Source organism: Scyliorhinus torazame, chromosome 6 (genome assembly GCF_047496885.1).
Source record: "Scyliorhinus torazame isolate Kashiwa2021f chromosome 6, sScyTor2.1, whole genome shotgun sequence".
NCBI classification, from domain to species: domain Eukaryota; kingdom Metazoa; phylum Chordata; class Chondrichthyes; order Carcharhiniformes; family Scyliorhinidae; genus Scyliorhinus; species Scyliorhinus torazame.
In genome coordinates, this window is record NC_092712.1 from 165,355,064 (window position 1) to 165,374,907 (window position 19,844).

The following is a 19,844-nucleotide window of genomic DNA, read 5'->3' on the forward strand; positions in this document are numbered from 1 at the left end:
AGAAGAGCATCGGGTGTCGCTTTATGCGGACGACCTGTTGCTGTATGTAGCAGATCCAGTGGAGGGGATGGTGGAGGTCATGCAGACTCTAAGGAAGTTTGGGGAGTTTTCGGGCTATAAGCTCAATGTAGGGAAGAGTGAGCTTTTTGTAGTACAGGCAGGGGACCAAGAAAGGGGAATAGGGAATCTACCGCTGAGGAGGGCGGAGGGGAGCTTTCGGTACCTGGGGATCCAGATAGCCAGGAGTTGGGGAGCCCTACATAAACTGAATCTGACGAGGTTGGTGGAGCAGATGGAGGAGGACTTCAAACGATGGGACATGTTACCGCTCTCGCTAGCGGAAAGAGTGCAGTCGGTCAAAATGGTGGTCCTTCCGAGGTTTCTTTTTGTGTTTCAGTGCCTTCCCATCGTGATCACCAAGGCCGTTTTTAAGAGAGTAGGCAGGAGTATTATGGGGTTTGTGTGGGCGAATAGGACCCCGAAGGTAAGGAGAGGGTTTCTGGCACGCAGTAGGGACCGAGGAGGGTTGGCGTTGACGAACCTAGGGAGCTACTACTGGCCAGCAAATGTGGCGATGATCCGCAAGTGGGTGATGGAGGGAGAGGGGGCGGCATGGAAGAGGGTGGAGATGGCGTCCTGTAAAGGAGCGAGCCTGGGGGCGTTGGTGACGGCAACGCTGCTGCTCTCGCCGTCAAAGTATACCACGAGCCCGGTGGTGGCGGCAACGCTAAGGATCTGGGGCCAGTGGAGATGGCACAGGGGTGCAATGGGAGCCTCGGTGTGGTCCCCGATCAGGGGTAACCACCGGTTTGTCCTGTGGAGAATGGACGGAGGGTTTCAGAGCTGGCATCGGGCGGGGATTAGAAGAATGGGGGACCTGTTCATTGATGGGACATTTGCGAGCCTAGGGGCACTGGAGGAGAAGTTTGAGATACCCCCGGGAAATGCTTTTAGATACATGCAGGTGAGGGAGTTCCCGTTGCTCCCGGCACAGGAAATTCAAGACAGGGTGATCTCGGGTGTATGGGTTGGGGAGGGCAAGGTGTTGGCAATATACCAGGAGATGAAAGAGGGGGAAGCACTGGTAGAGGAGCTGAAGGGTAAATGGGACGAGGAGCTGGGGGAGGAGATCAAGGAGGGGTTATGGGCTGATGCCCTAGGTAGGTTTAATTCCTCCTCCTCGTGTGCCAGGCTCAGCCTGACACAATTTAAGGTGGTTCACAGAGCGCACTTGACAGGGGCGAGGTTGAGTAGGTTCTTTGGGGTAGAGGACAGATGTGGAAGGTGCTCAGGGAGTCCAGCGAACCATATGTTTTGGTCATGCCCGGCACTGGAGGGGTTCTGGAGAGGAGTGGCGGGTGCAATATCGCAGGTGGTGAAAGTCCGGGTCAAGCCAAACTGGGGGCTGGCAATATTTGGAGTAGTGGACGAGCCGGGAGTGCAGGAGGCGAAAGAGGCCGGCATTCTGGCCTTTGCGTCCCTACTAGCCCTGCGAAGGATCTTGCTAATGTGGAAGGTGGCGAAGCCCCCCCCCCAGCGTGGAGGCCTGGATAAACGACATGGTAGGGTTCATTAAGCTGGAGAGGATAAAGTTTGCCTTGAGAGCGTCTGCGCAGGGGTTCTACAGGCGGTGGCAACCGTTCCTGGACTATCTCGCGGAGCGTTAGAGGAAGGTCGGTCAGGAGCAGCAGCAACCCGGGTGGGGGGAAGGGGGGCTTGCCTGGGGGGTGGTTGAGCAAGAGAAAACATGAAGGATTTGGGAAACTGGCACGTGCGGGAGAGAGCCCGTGTAGAAAGCTATGTAACATATCATTTTACCATGTATATATCTTGCTATGTGCGATTTCTTGCTATTTTGTTACGGGGGGGGGTTACTGTTTGTAAGGGTGAAAAATTGTGTCAAAAAACTTTAATAAATATTTTTTTTTTTAACTTGGACAAGGCACGGGAGAACAAGGCTATGGGGGAGAAATAAAAGGATTTTTTTAAAGCAAAAAAAAAAAGGAAATGTATTGTAGGAGAAGAAACCCAATTGGAGTAATTCGAACAGTTCCACAAAAGATACTCATGAATTTGAATGTGTTGTTGCTTTCCAAAAACCTGAGAGGAAAAGGATGTTGGTGATGGGACTGTAATTTGCAAGGGCAAGGACATAGGGATCATTTTCTTTTTAGGCCGGGGATAATAACAGCCAATTTGAAGAGAGGAGCAGTATCTGAACAAATAAAACTGTTAATATCAGCTAACGTGGGAGGCCATGAAGGGACATTGGGTGGGCATAGATTGATGAGGGCATGAAAGGAGAAAATATGACAAGTTTAGGGAGAGCTTTAGAGAGAGGGAACTGGCAGAGGCCACTGATTGAATGTTCTTAATCTGAGTGACAAAGAAGTCCATTCGATCTTTGCACTTGTTCAAGTGATAGACTGTGAATGGAGAAAAATGTGGCATTTTCAATACCATCTGCGCAAATATATCTGATAAGAATTTGCTTTCACTACAAGAGAATGCATTGGAAGTAGCCTTGTTTTTAAAAACATTTACATTACAATTTATTACCATTATAAACAAAATAAAATGACCATTAATATTGTTTAAGAATAGGAAGAATCACAAAAAACTTTTATTCACTGCCTGAAGACAGACATTTAATGGCTGAGAAAGCATGCATCAATCTATGACTGTGCACTAAGCTCACAGTAGAGAGCCTTGTGGAAGATTGTGCCTATGAGCAATTTTTCTTCATAAACAATGGCAACTGATGAGCCTTGGAGAGTGGAGCCATTGTTCACGTACACTTTGGTCACTTTCGGGTCCATAGAGAGAATGTTTTCAATTCTGATTACCTGCGCAAAAAGTGAAGTTTACTTATTCAGTGTAACTTTAAAACATTCTAACTAACCAAAACAAATGTCTATTTTCACCAGGTGATGACAAGCCTAGCTGAAGTAAACAGTCCTTCTGGTTGAGTACATATTTTCTTCAGTTCAAAGTCAGTTTAAAATTATTTAACTGCAGCTAAAGCTTTACGAAACCAAATTCATCGTTAGCTCTTGGGCTCATATGGAATTTTTTTCTAAATTTAGAGTTCCCAATTAATTTTTTCCAATTAAGGGGCAATTTAGCGCAGCCAATCCACCTACACTGCACATCTTTGGGTTGTGGGGCGAAACCCATGCAAACACGGGGAGAATGTGCAAACTCCACACGGACAGTGACCCAGAGCCGGGATCGAACATGGGACCTCGGCGCCGTGAGGTAGAAATGCTAACCACTGCGCCACCGTGCTGCCCTCTCATATGGAATTTAACCCCCACATAGACGATGTGCTCTTGTGACTATAGTCATCCATCTAGAAAAGGCTCAAGTTTAAATGTTGAGGTACATTTCCAACAGCCCTCCTATTTCTATAATAACATGTTTGTGCCAATATTCTATATTTTTCAAACAGTACACTGTTTCAAACACATTAAGATAATTAACAGGAGAGGTTTATATTTACAGATTCAGAGGAATGTTCCGAGTGCAAGTTTTACTTCAATATTTATAGGCTACACAAGCAGGCATTCAACTATGAGTAAATTGAATTGTTGACCAATAGTAGCAGATCACCCTTCACTTAAAATTTAAAAAATCACTAGGCCTCTCATAACCAAGTGTTCAAAAGACTATGCACACTGTTTTGCCAAACCATGCTGATGTTATGCTCAAGAGCTGTTCCAACCTGAAACACTGGTTTCACATGGTTTGGATATTAGTGAGAAAAGTCTGCAGAAATGGTGAGAACTCAAATCTCTCCTATTTAAAAACAATAAAAATATTTATTAAAGTAGAAGATAATGAAACACTACAAAGAACAATCTTAGACTTCAGCACATTAGCAGTAAGCACTTAGTATCTCAAATACTGGAAACCCAAAAGCATCTGTTTCTCTTGTAATCCTAAACTCTACCCCTTCATTTACCAAACAACAACCATAAATCTATTGGCCAAATCTAGCCAGTGACTACCACACTGCATGGCGTCAGTAACCAGGACTTGGTAGTGGTCTTTGGTTCAACAAATAAAACAATCTTTTGCACAAACTGACTTTTGTCTTCAGCAATTCATCTCTAGCTGAGTTGTTCCGGAGGTTGGCTGCCGCTGCCTCTGTCTCTCTCTTTTCCTGTTGCTTCTTCAATGAGCTTTGCACATGAGCAATGGGACAGAACACATCCACATCCGAGTGAGACACAGCCAGAGTGAGTTTGAAACTCGGGAATTTGAAACAGAATGGGAATTCGATGCGGAGGTGAATAGATGATTTTTGTTTTTTCTCCCTGCTTTGTAACTTTTAAAATCTTCAGTGAGTGATCTTGCCCTGCTGCAACAGCTGAGGCCACAAGGGAGAGAGCTTATTGGTAAGTAGTGGGTAACGTCGGTAAGTCTTTACAACTTTTATCACATAGTATAAAAATAGTTTTTGTGGTTTAAAATCTGTAAGGGCTGTACTTGGTAGTAATGAAGACAAGTAAAGAAGGGCCATAGAGAATTGAATAAAATCTAATATCAAGCATCTTCCAAAGGTTTAATTTGAAGGGTAGTAATGGCAGGAGAGCTCAAAGCTGTGATTTGTGGGAAACTGGGAACATTTCCATTTCCCGGGGCCAGCATGTGTGTAGGAAGTGTCTCCGGCTGCAACTCCAAGAAGCCCGGGTTTCAGACTGGAGCAGCGGCTGGGGACACTGTGGAGCATCCATGAGGTGGAGAGTGTCATGGATAGCACATATAGAGAAGTGGTCACACCGCAGGCTCAGACTCCACAGGGAGGCAGGGAATGAGTGACCACCAGGCAGAACTGGCAGGCAGTGCAGGAATCTCTGACTATTACACTGCAAAACAGATATACCACTTTGGATACTATTGAGGGGAATGAACTCTCAGGGGAAAGCAGCAGAGGCCAAATTTGTTGCATCACGGTTGGTTCTGCTACAGAGGGGAGCAGTAAAAAGTGTGAGAAAAGCAATAGTTAGAGGGGATTCAATTGTAAGGGGAATGGATCGGCATTTCTGTGTTCATCAACAGGACTCCAGGATTTGCCAGATGTCAGCGGGGGGGGGGGGGGGGAGGAAAAGAGGTATTTGGGTGTTTTGATTATTTGCAGCCCTGTTTATTTGTTTTGTTTTATGGTTGTGTTTGATGTGTATATATAAATGCCTCAATAAAATATATATTTTTAAAAAATGACTCCAGGATGGTATGTTGCCTCCATGGTGCTTGGGTCAAGGATGTCTCGAGCAGTTACAGGACATACTTGACCTCTTCCTCACCAACCTGCCTGCTGCAGATGCATTTGTCCATGACAGTATCAGTAGAAGTGACCACCGCACAGTCCTTGTGGAGACACAGTCCAGTCTTCATATTGAGGATACCCTCCATCATGTTGTGTGGCACCATCACCGTGCTAAATGGGATAGACTTCGAACAGATCTAACAACTCAAGACTGGGCATCCATGAGGCGCTGTGGGCCATCAGCAGCAGCAGAATTGTATTCAACCACAGTATGCAACCTCATGGCCCGGCATACCCCCCCCTCTACCATTACCACCAAAGAGCAAGGGGATCAATGCTGGTTCAATGATGAATGCAGGACAGCATGCCAGGAGCAACATTAGACATACCAAAAAATGAGGTGTTGACCTGGTGAAACTACAACACAGAACTACTTGAGTGTCAAACAGCATAAGTAACAAGTAACAGTCAGCTAAGCAATTCCACAACAAACGCATCAGATCTAAGCTTTGCAACCCTGCTGCATCCAGCCGTGAATAGTGGTGGACAATTAACTCACTGGAGTAGGAGACTCAACAAATATCCCCATCCTCGATGACGGAGGAGCCCAGCACATATGTGCAAAAGACAAGGTTAAGGCATTTGCAACAATCCTCAGCCAGAGGTGCCGAGTGGATGATCCATCAATCTCCTCCGGAGGTTCCCAGCATCACAGATGTCAGTCTTCAGCCAAAACGATTCACTCCACATGATATCAAGAAATGGCTGAATACTGCAAATAGACCCTGACAATATTCTGGCAATCGTACTGAAGACTTGTGCTCCAGAACTTGCTGCTCCCCTAGCCAAGCTGTTCCAGTACAGCTACAGCACTGGCATCTACTCAGCAATGTGGAAAATTGCTCAGGTGTGTCCTGTACATAAGAACCAGGAAAAATCCAACCCAGCCAATTTCTGCCCAATCACTCTCCATCATCAGCAAAGTAATGGAAGGAGTCATCAACAGTGCTATCAAGTGGACCTTACTCAGCAATAACCTGTTCACGGACTCTTGTGTTCCACCAGGGTCACTCATTACAGCCTTGGTTCAAACATGGACAAAAGAGCTGAATGCCAAAGGTGAATGGGTGACTGCCCTTGACATCGAGGCGGCGTTTGACTGAGTATGGAATCAAGGCGCCCTAGCTAAACTGGAGTCAATGGGAATCGGGGGAAAACTCTCCGCTGGTTGGAGTCATTCCTGGCACAAAGGAAGATGGTTGTGGTGGTTGGAGGTCAATCATTTCAACTCCAGGACATTACTGCAGGAGTTCTTCAGGGTAATATCCTAGGCCCAACCATCTTCAGCTGCTTCATCGATGACCTCCCTTCCATCATAAGGTCAAAAATGGAGATGTTTGCGGATGACTGCACGATGTTCAGCACCATTCACGACTCCTCAGATAATGAAGCAGTCCATGTCCAAATGCAGCAAGACCTGGACAACATTCAGGCTTGCGCTGACAAGTGGCAAGTTACATTCGCATCACACAAGTGCCAGGCAAAGACCATCTCCTACCAGAGCAGATCTAAGCATTGCCCCTTGACATTCAATGGCATTACCATTGCTGAATTCAACATCTTGGGGATTACCATTGGTCAGAAACTGAACTGGACTAGCCACATTAATACTGTGGTTGGCAGGGCAGGTCAAAGGCTAGGAATCTTAAGACAAGTAACACACCTCCTGACACCCCAAAGACTGTCCACAATCTGGAAGACACAAGTCAGGAATGTAATGGAATACTCTCTACTTGCCTGGATGAGTGTAATTCCAACAACACTCAAGAAGCTCATAACCATCCAGAACATAACAGCCCACTTGATTGCTCCCCCTTCCACAAACATTCAAATCCACCAACACCGACGAACAGTGGCAGCCGTGTGTACCATCTACAAGATGCACTGCAGTAACCAAGGTTTCTGAGACAGCACCTTCCAATCCCATGACCACTATCATCTAGAAGGACAAGAGCAGCAGATACCTGGGGACACCACCACCTGGAGGTTCCCCTCCAAGTCACTCACCACCCTGACTTGGAAATATATCGCCATCCCTTCACTGTTGCTGAGGCAAAATCTTGGAACTCCTTCCCTAACAGCGCAGTGGGTGCACTTACACCTCAAGGACGGACTGCAGGGGTTCAAGAAGGCAACTCACCAAGTGAGGTGATGTGGGAAGGTAGTGGTATATGTATATACCAGGATCTCACGGCAGAGCTGGTGAGGAAGTGAGCAGCCTTTGGTTGGGCGAAGGCATTGTATAAAAGCAACGTGAGGTTTGGGGTGGTCTATACAGCGAAGCTGGGGGTCACACACAACTCCAGAAACTACTATTTTGAGATGGTAGAGGTGTTTGTGAAAACTAAAGGACTGGGGCTGAATGGAGTTTGGACTTTGACGGTTTTAGGCTTTTTGTTCTCTATTTACTTATTTTTATTTCTGTGTTGCTGTTTTTGCTCTTTAGTTATTACTTTTTAAGTGGTGGTTGGGTAGGGATGGTTTGGCGCATGTTGGGAGTTTGGAAGGGTTAGGTGTGGGGGGGTTTGATGGTGGTTTGTTCGATGTGGGGGATGGGGCTCTGGCAGGGGCTGCCATGCCAGCAGACGCAAGTTGCTGATGAACAGGAGCAAGGTGGAGGGAGGGACAACAGTCATTGGAACCTGTATGGGCAGGTTTTGTATGGTGGGGCGGGGAAGACTTGAAAACACTGTTGAAACCTTCGGGTTTGCTGACCCCCTTCTGGTTGGCTGCGTTTATGAAGGAGATTGGAGGGGCGGACCAGTGGAGGTTTCTGCACCCACAGGAGAGTTATTCCTTTTTTTCGCTAGTACACAATGTGTATTCGAGGATCGACTTTTTTTTGTCATGGGAAAGGCGTGTTGGCTGGAGTGAGGAAGACAGAATATTCTGTGATTGTTATCTCGGACTATGCTCCGCATTGGGTGGATGTGGTCCTGGAGAAGGGGCTGGCACAGAGGCCTGCCTGGAGGTTGGATGTCGGGCTGTTGACGGACCCAAACCTTTGCGCCAAAATAGGAAGAGTGACTGAGGACTGGGTTTAATAGGACTGGGGAGGTGTCACCGTCAGTGGTGTTGAAGACCGTAGTGAGGGGCAAGGTTACCTCGGTTAAGGCTCAGGTGGACAGGGAGGCAAGGGAGGAGTGGCAACAGTTGGCAGAGGAAATTTTGGAGGTGGATGGAAGGTAATGCGGAAGATCGGACTTTGGATCTTCTGGTGAGGAAGAAGGAGAAGCAGGCAAGGTTTGACCTTTTGTCCACGGGAAAGGCAATTCAGCAGTTAAGGCGGCGAAGGAGGTGGTATACGAGTATGGGGAGAAGGCTAGCTGCTTGTTGATGGGTCAGTTCTGCCCGCATGCGGCACGAGAGATATTGTTTGGGTCCAGGAAAGGACGGGGAGTTGGTGGTGGAACCGGAGCAGGTGAACAAGAAGTTTGAGGAGTTTTATAAGCATCTGTATAAGTCGGAGCTTCCGGAGGATGAGTCAGACATGAGGGAGTTTTTGGGGCGGCTGGAGTGTCCTGTGGTGGGAGAGGAGCAGAGGGCAGGGTTGGAGGAGCTAGTGGGGGTGGAGGAAGTGCGGGCGGCGATGTGGAAGATGCAGACAAGTAAGACACCGGGACTGGATGGTTTCACGGTGGAGTTTTATCAGATGTTTCTGGATGATAGGTTGGTGCCACTGCTGGTGGAGATGTTAGAGGACATGATAGCGAAGTGGATACAGCCAGAGACAATTGGACAGGCATCCATTTCTCTGCTGCTGAAAAAGGACAAGAACCCAGCAGTGTGAGAGTCGTATAGGCCAATATCGTCATTAAGTGTGTATGCCACGACTTTGGCAAAAGTGTTGGCGCTCAGGTTGGAGGAGTGCCTCCTAAAAGTGATTGGGGAAGAGCAGACTGGGTTTATGAAGACAGTTGTCGTCTAATGTGCTTCGCCCATCGCAGGACACACTCCCTGTCGGTGAAGCGGTGGAACCTCACCACCACGGCCCTCGGCGGCTCATTCGCCCTTGGCCTCCTCGCCAGGACCCTGTGCGCCCCATCCAGCTCCAGGGGCCTTGGGAAGGCTCCTGCGCCCATCAGCGTACTCAGCATCGTAGCCACATACGCCCCAGCATCCGACCCCTCCACGCCCTCAGGGACACCCAGAATCCGCAGGTTCTTCTTCGGGTGGATGTAGCTGTTACAAGGGGGCATAATTACAAGATTCAGGGTGGGAGATATAGGAGGGATGTCCGAGGTAGGTACTTTACTCAGAGAATGGTTAGGGTGTGGAATGGACTGCCTGCTGTGATAGTGGAGTCAGACATTTTAGGAACTTTCAAGCGGTTATTGGATAGGCACATGGAGCACACCAGAATGACAGGGAGTGGGATAGCTTGATCTTGGTTTCGGACAATGCTCGGCACAACATCGAGGGCCGAAGGGCCTGTTCTGTGCTGTACTGTTCTATAATGTGCTGCTTTCCCCAGCAGCTGTAAATGAGTTGGGGTTGAAGGAGGCTGGATGCAGAGAACGCGTTTGATCGTGTGGAGTGGAGCTATTTGTTGCAGGGGTTTGGGATTGGGCCTAAGTTTATGGCATGGGTGAAGCTATTGTACAAGGACCCGATGGCGAGTGTGTGTACAAACTAGATGAATTCAGGGTATTTATCTTCGTACAGGGGAATGAGGTACAGAGGAATGAGGCAGGGGTGCCCTATGTGCACTGACAATAAAGCCCTTGGCCATAGTGTTGACGTGCTCTGATAAATGGAGGGGGATAAGGAGGGAAGGTTGCGGTGAAGCACAGGCTGTGCACATTTTCAATCCGGGTTCTTCAGTGGGGGATATAATAGGACTGCATGGAGATTCGGGGGGTTTTCAGGCTACATGTTAAATTTGAGAAAAAGTTTGTCTTTTGTAGTGTCTCCTCTGGGGGCGGGAGCTGGAGTTGCCACTTTGGGTGGCAACTACCCACTTGAGGTATCTGGGAGTGCAGGTGGCTTGGGACTGGGCTTGGCTCCATTAGTTGAACTTTACAAGTTTTGTGAGGAGGGTTAAGGAATATTTATTGTGGTGGGATAGATTTCCCCTATTGTTGGCAGGCTGGGTGCAGGTGGTTAAGATGAATATTTTGCTGCAGTTTTTATTCTTGTTTCACTTTTTGCCGAAATTGTTTTTATTGGGGTGGAGAAGTGGATTTTGTCGTTTGCGTAGACAGGTAAGGTAGCAAGGATTAGGGAGATGGTGCTCCAGTGAGGGCAACAGTCGGGGGTCTTGACCTTTCTGAACTTATTATATTGTTATTGGGCGGTGAGTGCTGAGAAGGTGCGGCGTTGGAGCATGGAGTCAGAAGCATTGGGGGTGAAGATGGAGGCAGGTTCCTGTAAGGGCGGATGGCAATGGCGCCACTTTTGTTTGCCACAGGGAGGTAGTCGGTGAGTCTGCTGGTGGTGGCACGCTGAAAGTATGGAGGCAGTTTCGGCAGCACTTTAAGTTGGGGGAGGGGTTGATGTTAATGTTGATTTGAGGGAACCATGGGTTTGAGCCTGGGAGGATGGATGCGGGTTTTCGGGGATGGGAGGAGCGAGATTTGGTGGAAATAAAGGATCTGTTTGCAAGTTGGAAGGAGTTGGGGGCGAAGTTTGAGGGTCCTGCAAGGGGAGGGTTTCAGATACATGCAGGTGTGGGATTTTGTGAAAAGGTGTCTGTTCATCCTTTTCCGCTGGCATCGCCCACAATACTAGGGGGGGTGTTGTCGGTAACGGGGTTGGAGGGGTGTCGTCTTGGCGATTTATGGGTGAAGATACGATGTCTCTGGAGGGGTTAAGGCCAAGTTGGACGAGGGTTGGGGATGGCACTGGAGGAGGGGTTGTGGTGTGAGGTGCTGCGGGGGTGAATGCCCTGACTTCCTGTGCGAGGCTGGGGTTGATACAAATGAAGGTAGTACGTAGAGTGCACTTGACAAAGTCAAGGATGAGCTTTTTTTTGAGGGGGTGGAGGCTACTTGTGAGCGGTATGGGAGGGGTCCAGCCAATCACATACACGTGTTTTGGTCCTGCCTGAAGTTGGAAAAGTTTTGGGGTCGTTTTTCAGCAACATGTCGACGCTCCTGCATGTGGACTGGTCCCCTGGGGGCCATATTCGGGATTTCGGGCTTGCCGGAGTTGCAGACAGGGCAGATGTTTCAGCCTTCGTCTTGTTGGTCGTCACAGGCAGGTCGGCGGGTCCTGTTGGGGTGGAGGTCAGCTTCTCCACCTTGTGCCTCAATATGGCTGGGGGATCTAATGGAATTTTTGTACTTGGGAAAAGGTATAATTTGCTCTGAACTGGGGAGGGCGGGGGGCGAGTGGGGGTTTCACAAGAGATGGGGTCTGTTTGAATTGCATTTCGGGGAGCTGGGTGCTGCCAACTGCTGGGGGGCGAGCGGGGGGCGTCCAAGGGGTTGTTTTGATTTTGTAAATGTTGGGTGTTTTTGTGTGTTTAATTGTTAAAATTTTAGAAAAAATCTGCAGTATGACTTATTTGATTCGGAGATATCCTGAATCTTAATAAAGGAAACAACGATGATCTAAGGTGCAAGTTGGCTATGATCAATTGGTAAACATTACTTCAAAGGATGACAGTGGATAGGCAATGGCTACATTCAAGGAGTGTATGGGGGAGCTGCATGGAGATTCGGGGGGTTTTCAGGCTACATGTTAAATTTGGGAAAAAGTTTGTTTATTCCATCTTGCGCAAAAGTAAAACGAGAAAGGTGGCCAAACCATGGCTAACAAGGGAAATTCTGATAGTATTCAATCCAAGGAAATACAAATTGGTCAACTATAACAGGTCTGAGGCTTGGGAGCAGTTTAGAATTCAACAAAGGAGGACCAAGGGATTGGTAAGTTTGCAGGGAACAGACAGACTGACTGAAAGATTCTATAAGTACGTGAAGAAAAAAGATTGGAGAAGACGCATGTAGGTCCCTTACAGTCAGAAGAGGAATTTATAATGGAGAACAAAGACATGGCTGACCAACTAAATACATACTTTGGTTCTGTCTTCACAAATGAGGAAACAAATAACATTCCAGAAATGTTGAGGAATACAGGGTTTAGTGAGAGGGAGGAACTGAAGGAGATCAATATTAGTAGAGAAATGGTGTTGGGGAAATTGATGGGACTGAGCGCTGATAAATCCCCAGGGCCTGATAATCTATATCCGAGAGTGCCGAAGAAAGTGGCTCGAGTAGTGGATGCGCTGGTGGTCATCTTTATTAGTGTCACAAGTAGGCTTACAATAACACTGCAATGAAGCACTGTGAAAATCCCCTCTGGTGTCTGTTTGGGTACACTGAGGGAGAATTCAGAATGTCCAATTCACCTGACAAGCACTTCTTTCAGGCCTTTGTGGGAGGAAACCAGAGCCCCCGGAGGAAACCCATGCAGATAAGCCACATATCATAAAGGAGAGGGAGAAGGGCAAAAGCCCTCCAAAAAAAGACCGCGGGTCACAAGGGGCATAACCACAGAATCATAGAATTTACAGTGCAGAAGGAGGCAATTCGGCCCATCGAGTCTGCACCGGATCTTGGAAAGAGCATCATACCCACCTCCACCCTATCCCCGTAACCCAGCATCCCCACGTAACCTGTTGGACACTAAGGACAATTTAGCATGGCCAATCCACCTGACCTGCACATCTTTGGACTGTAGGAGGCACCCAGAGGAAACCCACACAGACACTGGGAGAACGTGCAGACTCTGCACAGACAGTGACCAAGCCGGGAATCGAACCTGGTTGACCTGCAGTGACTAGTGGGGTACTGCACGGATCAGCGTTGGACCAGCATTCACAATATATATTGATGATTTGGATGAGGAAACTAAATGTAATATCTCCAAATTTGCAGATGACACAAAGTTGGATAGAAGGGTGAGCTGTGTGGAGGATACAAAGATGCTTCAGTGTCACGGCGCCGAGGTCCCAGGTTCAATCCCGGCTCTGGGTCACTGTCCATGTGGAGTTTGCACATTCTCCCTGTGTCTGCGTGGGTTTTGCCCCATGTGGTGGTATGTATTAGGGGTCATGTGGGACTGTGAAGCCGTGATGCTATTGGCTGACAGATCCCGGGTCCTGGTTGGCTGCCGACTCCTGGCTCCGCCCTGAAGGCGGAGTATAAGAACCCGAGCTTCTCCCCGCAGCTTCATTCTGTTGCTGAGCTGCTGGGGACAAGTCTCGCTTAATAAAGCCTGAATCGACTTCATCACTTCTCGTCTCTCTCGTAAGTCATTGTGCGCTACAATTTATTAAGTGAGCTTAAAAGACTATGGAGCTCCGGATCGCCCCGGAATGCCAGCGGATGAGCCCCCACGCAGCGAACTCGGCAGCAGTATTTAAACACTGGCAAGCATGCTTTGAAGGCTACCTCCGAACGGCCCCCGGCCGGATCACAGAAGACCAGGAAATGCAGGTCCTGCATTCGAGGGTAAGCCCGGAAATTTACCCTCTCATAGAAGACGCAGAGGATTTCCCGACGGCGCTCGCATTGCTGAAGGGCATCTACGTTCGGCCCGTTAACCAGGTCTACGCGCGCCACCAACTCGCGATGAGACGGCAAAGTCCCGGAGAATCGCTAGAAGAATTCTACGCCGCGCTGCTAATTTTGGGACGGGGCTGCAGCTGCCCGCCGGTGAACGCAATCGAACACACGGACATGCTAATTCGCGATGCATTTGTGGCAGGTATGAACTCTGCCCAAATCCGCCAAAGACTTTTAGAAAGAGAGTCGCTAGGACTCTCAGAGGCACGGGCCCTTGCAGCTTCCCTAGATGTGGCCTCGCAAAACGCCCGCGCCTACAGCCCCGACCGCGCGGCAGCCCCTTGGGCTCCTTGGACCCCCGTCGTGACAAACTCCACCACCCCCCTCGCAAGTTTGCGCGGTTAAAGCGCCAGCCATCCCGGGGGGGGGGGCCCGCTGCTATTTCTGCGGACAAGCAAGACACCCCCGGCGGCGCTGCCCGGCCCGCGCAGCTATTTGTAAAAGCTGCGGCAAGAAGGGCCATTACGCGGCAGTGTGCCGGTCCCGGGGGGGTCGCCGCAATCCCCGGAGAAGAACGAGCCCAGCACATCCCAAACGCTCCCCAACCCCCCCAGCGCCCCATGTGCGACCCGCGGGTGCCGCCACTTTGGGTCCCGGACACCACGAGGGGAGGATGGGCGCCGCCATCTTGTGACCCCCCAGCCACGTGCGATTCATGGGGGCGGCCATTTTGTCCACCCCCGACCACGTGCGATCCATGGGGGCGACCGTTTTGTCCACCCCCGGCCGCGTGCGATTCATGGACGCCACCATCTTGGTTGACAACAAAGGACCCCAGCATCGACAGCTCCTCGGGGTCCGAAGAAGACGCCGTGACACTACTACCACGACTGGCTTCGGTGACACTGGATCAATCGCGGCCCCGGACGCTCCAGACGACAACAACGGTGCTGGTCAACGGATAATAGACGTCATGCCTGATCGACTCCGGGAGCACTGAATGTTTTATTCACCCAGACACTGTAAGATGCTGTTTTCTGACCATCCATCCAAGCCCGCAAAAGATTTCCCTAGCTGCAGGATCCCACTCCGTAGAGATCAAAGGGTTCTACATCGCAAACCTAACTGTGCAAGGGAGGGAGTTTAAGAACTACAGGCTCTACATCCTTCCCCAACTCTGCGCGCTCACATTACTGGGATTAGATTTCCAGTGTAACCTGCAGAGCCTAACATTCCAATTCGGCGGCCCAATACCCCCACTCACTATCTGCGGCCTCGCAACTCTCAAGGTTGAACCGCCGTCCTTGTTTGCAAACCTCACCCCGGATTGCAAACCCGTCGCCACTAGGAGCAGACGGTACAGCGCCCAGGACCGGATATTTATTCGGTCTGAAGTCCAGCTGTTGCTGAAGGAAGGCATAATCCAGGCCAGCAATAGTCCCTGGAGAGCCCAGGTGGTAGTAGTAAAGACCGGGAAGAAGCAAAGGATGGTCGTAGACTATAGTCAGACCATCAACACGCAGCTAGATGCATACCCTCTCCCCCGCATATCCGACATGGTCAATCGGATTGCCCAGTATAAGGTCTTCTCCACCGTGGACCTCAAGTCCGCCTACCACCAGCTCCCCATCCGCCCAGGTGACCGCAAGTACACCGCCTTCGAGGCAGACGGGCATCTATAACCACTTCCTAAGGGTCCCATTTGGTGTCACAAACGGGGTCTCGGTCTTCCAACGGGAGACGGACCGAATGGTTGACCAGCACGGGTTGCAGGCCACGTTCCCGTATCTCGACAACATAACCATCTGCGGCCACGATCAGCAGGACCACGACACCAACCTCCAAAGGTTCCTCCAGACCGCTAACGCCCTGAACCTCACATACAACGAGGAAAAGTGCGTTTTTAGCACAAACCGGTTGGCCATCCTGGGATACGTAGTGCGCAATGGGATAATAGGCCCCGACCCCGAACGCATGCGCCCCCTTATGGAATTTCCCCTCCCCCACTGCTCCAAAGCCCTGAAACGTTGCCTGGGTTTCTTTTCATATTACGCCCAGTGGGTCCCCCAGTATGCAGACAAGGCCCGCCCGCTAATACAGTCCACTACCTTCCCCCTGTCGACAGAGGCTCGCCAGGCCTTCAGCCGCATCAAAGCGGATATCGCAAAGGCCACGATGCGCGCCATCGACGAGTCCCTCCCCTTCCAGGTCGAGAACGACGCATGCGACGTACCTCTGGCGGCCACCCTTAACCAAGAGGGCAGACCCATGGCCTTTTTCTCCCGAACCCTCCACGCCTCAGAAATCCGCCATTCCTCAGTGGAAAAGGAAGCCCAAGCCATAGTGGAAGCTGTGCGACAGTGGAGGCATTACCTGGCCGGCAGGAGATTCATTCTCCTCACGGACCAACGGTCGGTAGCCTTCATGTTCGATAATGCACAGCGGGGCAAAATTAAAAATGACAAGATCTTAAGGTGGAGGATCGAGCTCTCCACCTTCAACTATGAGATCTTGTACCGTCCCGGAAAGCTGAACGAGCCGTTCGATGCCCTATCCCGCGGCACATGTGCCAACGCACAAATAGACCGCCTCCAAGCCCTCCACGAGGACCTCTGCCACTCGGGGGTCACTCGATTCTACCATTTCGTAAAGTCCCGCAACCTCCCCTACTCTGTGGAGGAGGTCCGTACAGTCACAAGGAACTGCCACATCTGCGCGGAGTGCAAACCGCACTTTTTCAGGCCGGATAGAGCGCACCTGATCAAGGCTTCCCGCCCCTTTGAACGCCTCGGTTTGGATTTCAAAGGGCCCCTCCCCTCCACTGACCGCAACGCATACTTCCTGAACGTGGTGGACGAGTACTCTCGTTTCCCCTTCGCCATCCCCTGCCCCGACATGACAGCGGCCACAGTCATTAAAGCCCCTGGCACCATATTCACACTGTTCGGTTGCCCCGCGTATATCCATAGTGACAGGGGGGTCCTCCTTCATGAGTGACGAGCTGCGCCAGTTCCTGCTCAGCAAGGGCATAGCCTCGAGCAGGACGACCAGCTACAACCCCCGGGGGAACGAGCAAGTAGAGAGGGAGAACGGCACGGTCTGGAAGACCGTCCTACTGGCCCTACGGTTCAGGGATCTCCCAGTTTCCCGGTGGCAGGAGGTCCTCCCGGACGCTCTCCACTCCATCCGGTCGCTGCTGTGTACCACCACTAACCAAACGCCTCATGAGCGCCTCCTTGTCTTCCCCAGGAAGTCCTCCTCCAGAACGTCGCTGCCAACCTGGGTGTCCAGAACCAGGAAGTCACACTTGGGCGGACCATTTAGGACATAGATGAGGAGAAAGGTCTTCAGCCAGAGAGCTGTCTGCCTGTGGAATTAATTACCATAGAAAGTAGTTGAGGCCAAAACATTGTATGTTTTCAAGAAACAGTTAGATATAGCACTTGGAAAGGTTGTACAGGTCAGAGCCACCTGGGGGAGGCTGGGAGATGCAGAAAGTTCTAGATGGGCTGGAGTACCCGAGGTTAGGGGAGGGGGACAAGGCTGCATTCGAGGGAGCGATAGTGGAGCAGGAGATAAAAGATGCAGTCGGGGAAAGTGGCAGGGCCGAATGGGTTTCCGGTGGAATATTATAAAAAATTCAAATATAAGCTGGTACCTCTGATGGTGGGGATGTTTGAGGAGGCGATAGGGAAGGGGGTGTTACCACAAACTTTGGGGCAGGCACGGTTTCCCTGTTACTTAAGAAAGATAAGGTTCCGACGGAGTGTGGGTCGTATAGGCCCATATCACTTTTAAACGTGATGTGGAGATGCCGGCGTTGGACTGGGGTGAGCACAGTACAAAGTCTTACAACACCAGGTTAAAGTCCAACAGGCTTGTTTTGATGTCACTAGCTTTCGGAGCGCTGCTCCTTCCTCAGGTGAATGAAGAGGTCTGTTCCAGAAACACATATATAGACAAATTCAAAGATGCCAAACAATGCTTGGAATGCGAGCATTAGCAGGTGATTAAATCTTTACATTTACATTTACTTTAAATTTACCCCATCTCTGGATCTGTAAAGATTTAATCACCTGCTAATGCTCGCATTCCAAGCATTGTTTGGCATCTTTGAATTTGTCTATATATGTGTTTCTGGAACAGACCTCTTCATTCACCTGAGGAAGGAGCAGCGCTCCGAAAGCTAGTGACATCGAAACAAACCTGTTGGACTTTAACCTGGTGTTGTCAGACTTCGTACTTTTAAACGTGGACAAAGATATTGGCGAAGGTACTGGCGGGTAGGCTGGAGGAATGCCACACCAAGGTGATAGGTGAAGATCAGACGGGGTTTGTGAGAGGGAGGCCGCTCTTTTCGAACATTAGGAGGGTATTGAACGTGGTTATGGTACCGGCGGAGGAAAAGGAAACAGGTGGTTGTGGCATTGGACGCTGAGAAAGCGTTTGACTGGGTAGAATGGGGGTATTTGAAGGCACTTCTAGAGCGGTTTGGAATTGGACCCAGATTTGTGAACTGGGTATGGCTATTATATAAGGTGCCGAGGCCAGTGTCTGCACAAATAACATCAGCTCAGAATACTTTCCTCTCCACCTTGGGACTAGGCAGGGATGTCCTATGTTCTCCCCCCCCCCCCCTTGCTGTTTGCACTCGCAATTAAGCCATTGGCCATCGCATTAAGAAGTTTGGGGGTATGGAAAGGGATAGTGCGGGGGGTATAGAGCATAGGGTGTCCTTATGGATGACTTGTTATTATATGTGTCGGAACCGAGTGTGTCAATAGGGGGAATACTGGAGCTACTTTGGATGTTTGGGTCTTTCTCAGGGTACAAATTAAATCTAGACATTAGTGAATATTTTGTAGAGTCTCAGCCAGGGGTGGGGGTAGGGATGGAGGTGCTGCCATTCCATAAGGCAGGGACTCACTTTAGATACCTGGGGGTGCAGATTACTCGAGATTGCTGGGGGGCTCCGTAGCCCCCAACATTTCTAGTTTGGTGGGGAGGGTGAAAGCTGATCTGGCAAGGTGGGACAGTCTCCCTCTGTCACTGGCGGGTCGGGTACAGGTGGTTAAAATGAATGTGCTGTCGCGATTCCTGTTTATGTTTCGATGCCTGCCAATTTTCCTGCCAAAGGCATTTTTTAGAGAGATTGAAGGGATGATTACCTCGTGTACATGGTCAGGGAATGTGGCCAGAATTAAAAAGGTGCTACTACAGAGAGGAAGGCAGGCTGAGGGGGTTTGGGTCTTCCGAACCTGATGTATTATTACTGGGTGGCGAATAGGGAGAAGGTACGGAGCTGGGTCAGATGGGTTGACTCCCAATGGGTCAGAATGGAGGACAGTTTGGGTAGGTGGTCGGGATTGAAGGCGCTAGCAACAGCGCCGCTCCCGACAGCCCCAGGGAGATACTCAAGGAGTCCGGTAGTATTAGTTTCATTGAAAATTTGGAGGCAGTTTCGACAGCACTTCGGGTTGGGGGCAGGGTCAAGGGAAATGCCGATTCGGGGGAACCACAGATTTGAGCCAGGGAAGTGGGAAGGAAATTTTCAGAGATGGGAGGAGACAGGAATTAGGACACTAAAAGATTTGTTTCTTAGGGGTCGTTTTGCAGGATTGAAGGAGCTGGGAGGGAAGTATGGGCTGGAGCAGGGGGAAATATTTCGATACATGCAGGTTCGAGACTTTGCCAGAAAGGAGATACAGAGCTTCCCAGTAGAGCCGGATTCCTCATTGCTGGAGGAGGTGCTGACGACAGGGGGAATGGAGAAGGTGATAGTATTGGCGGTTTACGGGGCTATTTTGGAGGAGACGGCGTCGCTAGAAGGGATCAAGGCAAAATGGGAGGAAGAGTTGGGAGACGATATGGAGGAGGGGATCTGGCGTGAGCTGCTCCGGAGAGTGAACGCCTCCACCTCGTGTGCAGGTTTGGGGCTGATACAGCTGAAGGTGGTGTATAGAGCACACCTTACAAGGGCGAGGATGATCCGGCTCTTTGAG

At 50.0% G+C, this 19,844-nt stretch overlaps 1 protein-coding gene across 1 annotated transcript in view; it reads right to left on the minus strand.

Moving 5' to 3' along the window:
• Positions 1-2,590: 2,590 nt before the first annotated feature.
• LOC140425128 (serum paraoxonase/arylesterase 2-like) overlaps positions 2,591-19,844 on the minus strand; it is a 90,449-nt gene continuing 73,195 nt past the window's right edge. Inside the window, exon 9 of the mRNA XM_072509050.1 lies at positions 2,591-2,846. Coding sequence (XP_072365151.1) covers positions 2,676-2,846 — 171 coding nt within the window. The 3' untranslated portion in view covers positions 2,591-2,675. The remainder of the gene's footprint in view (positions 2,847-19,844) is intronic.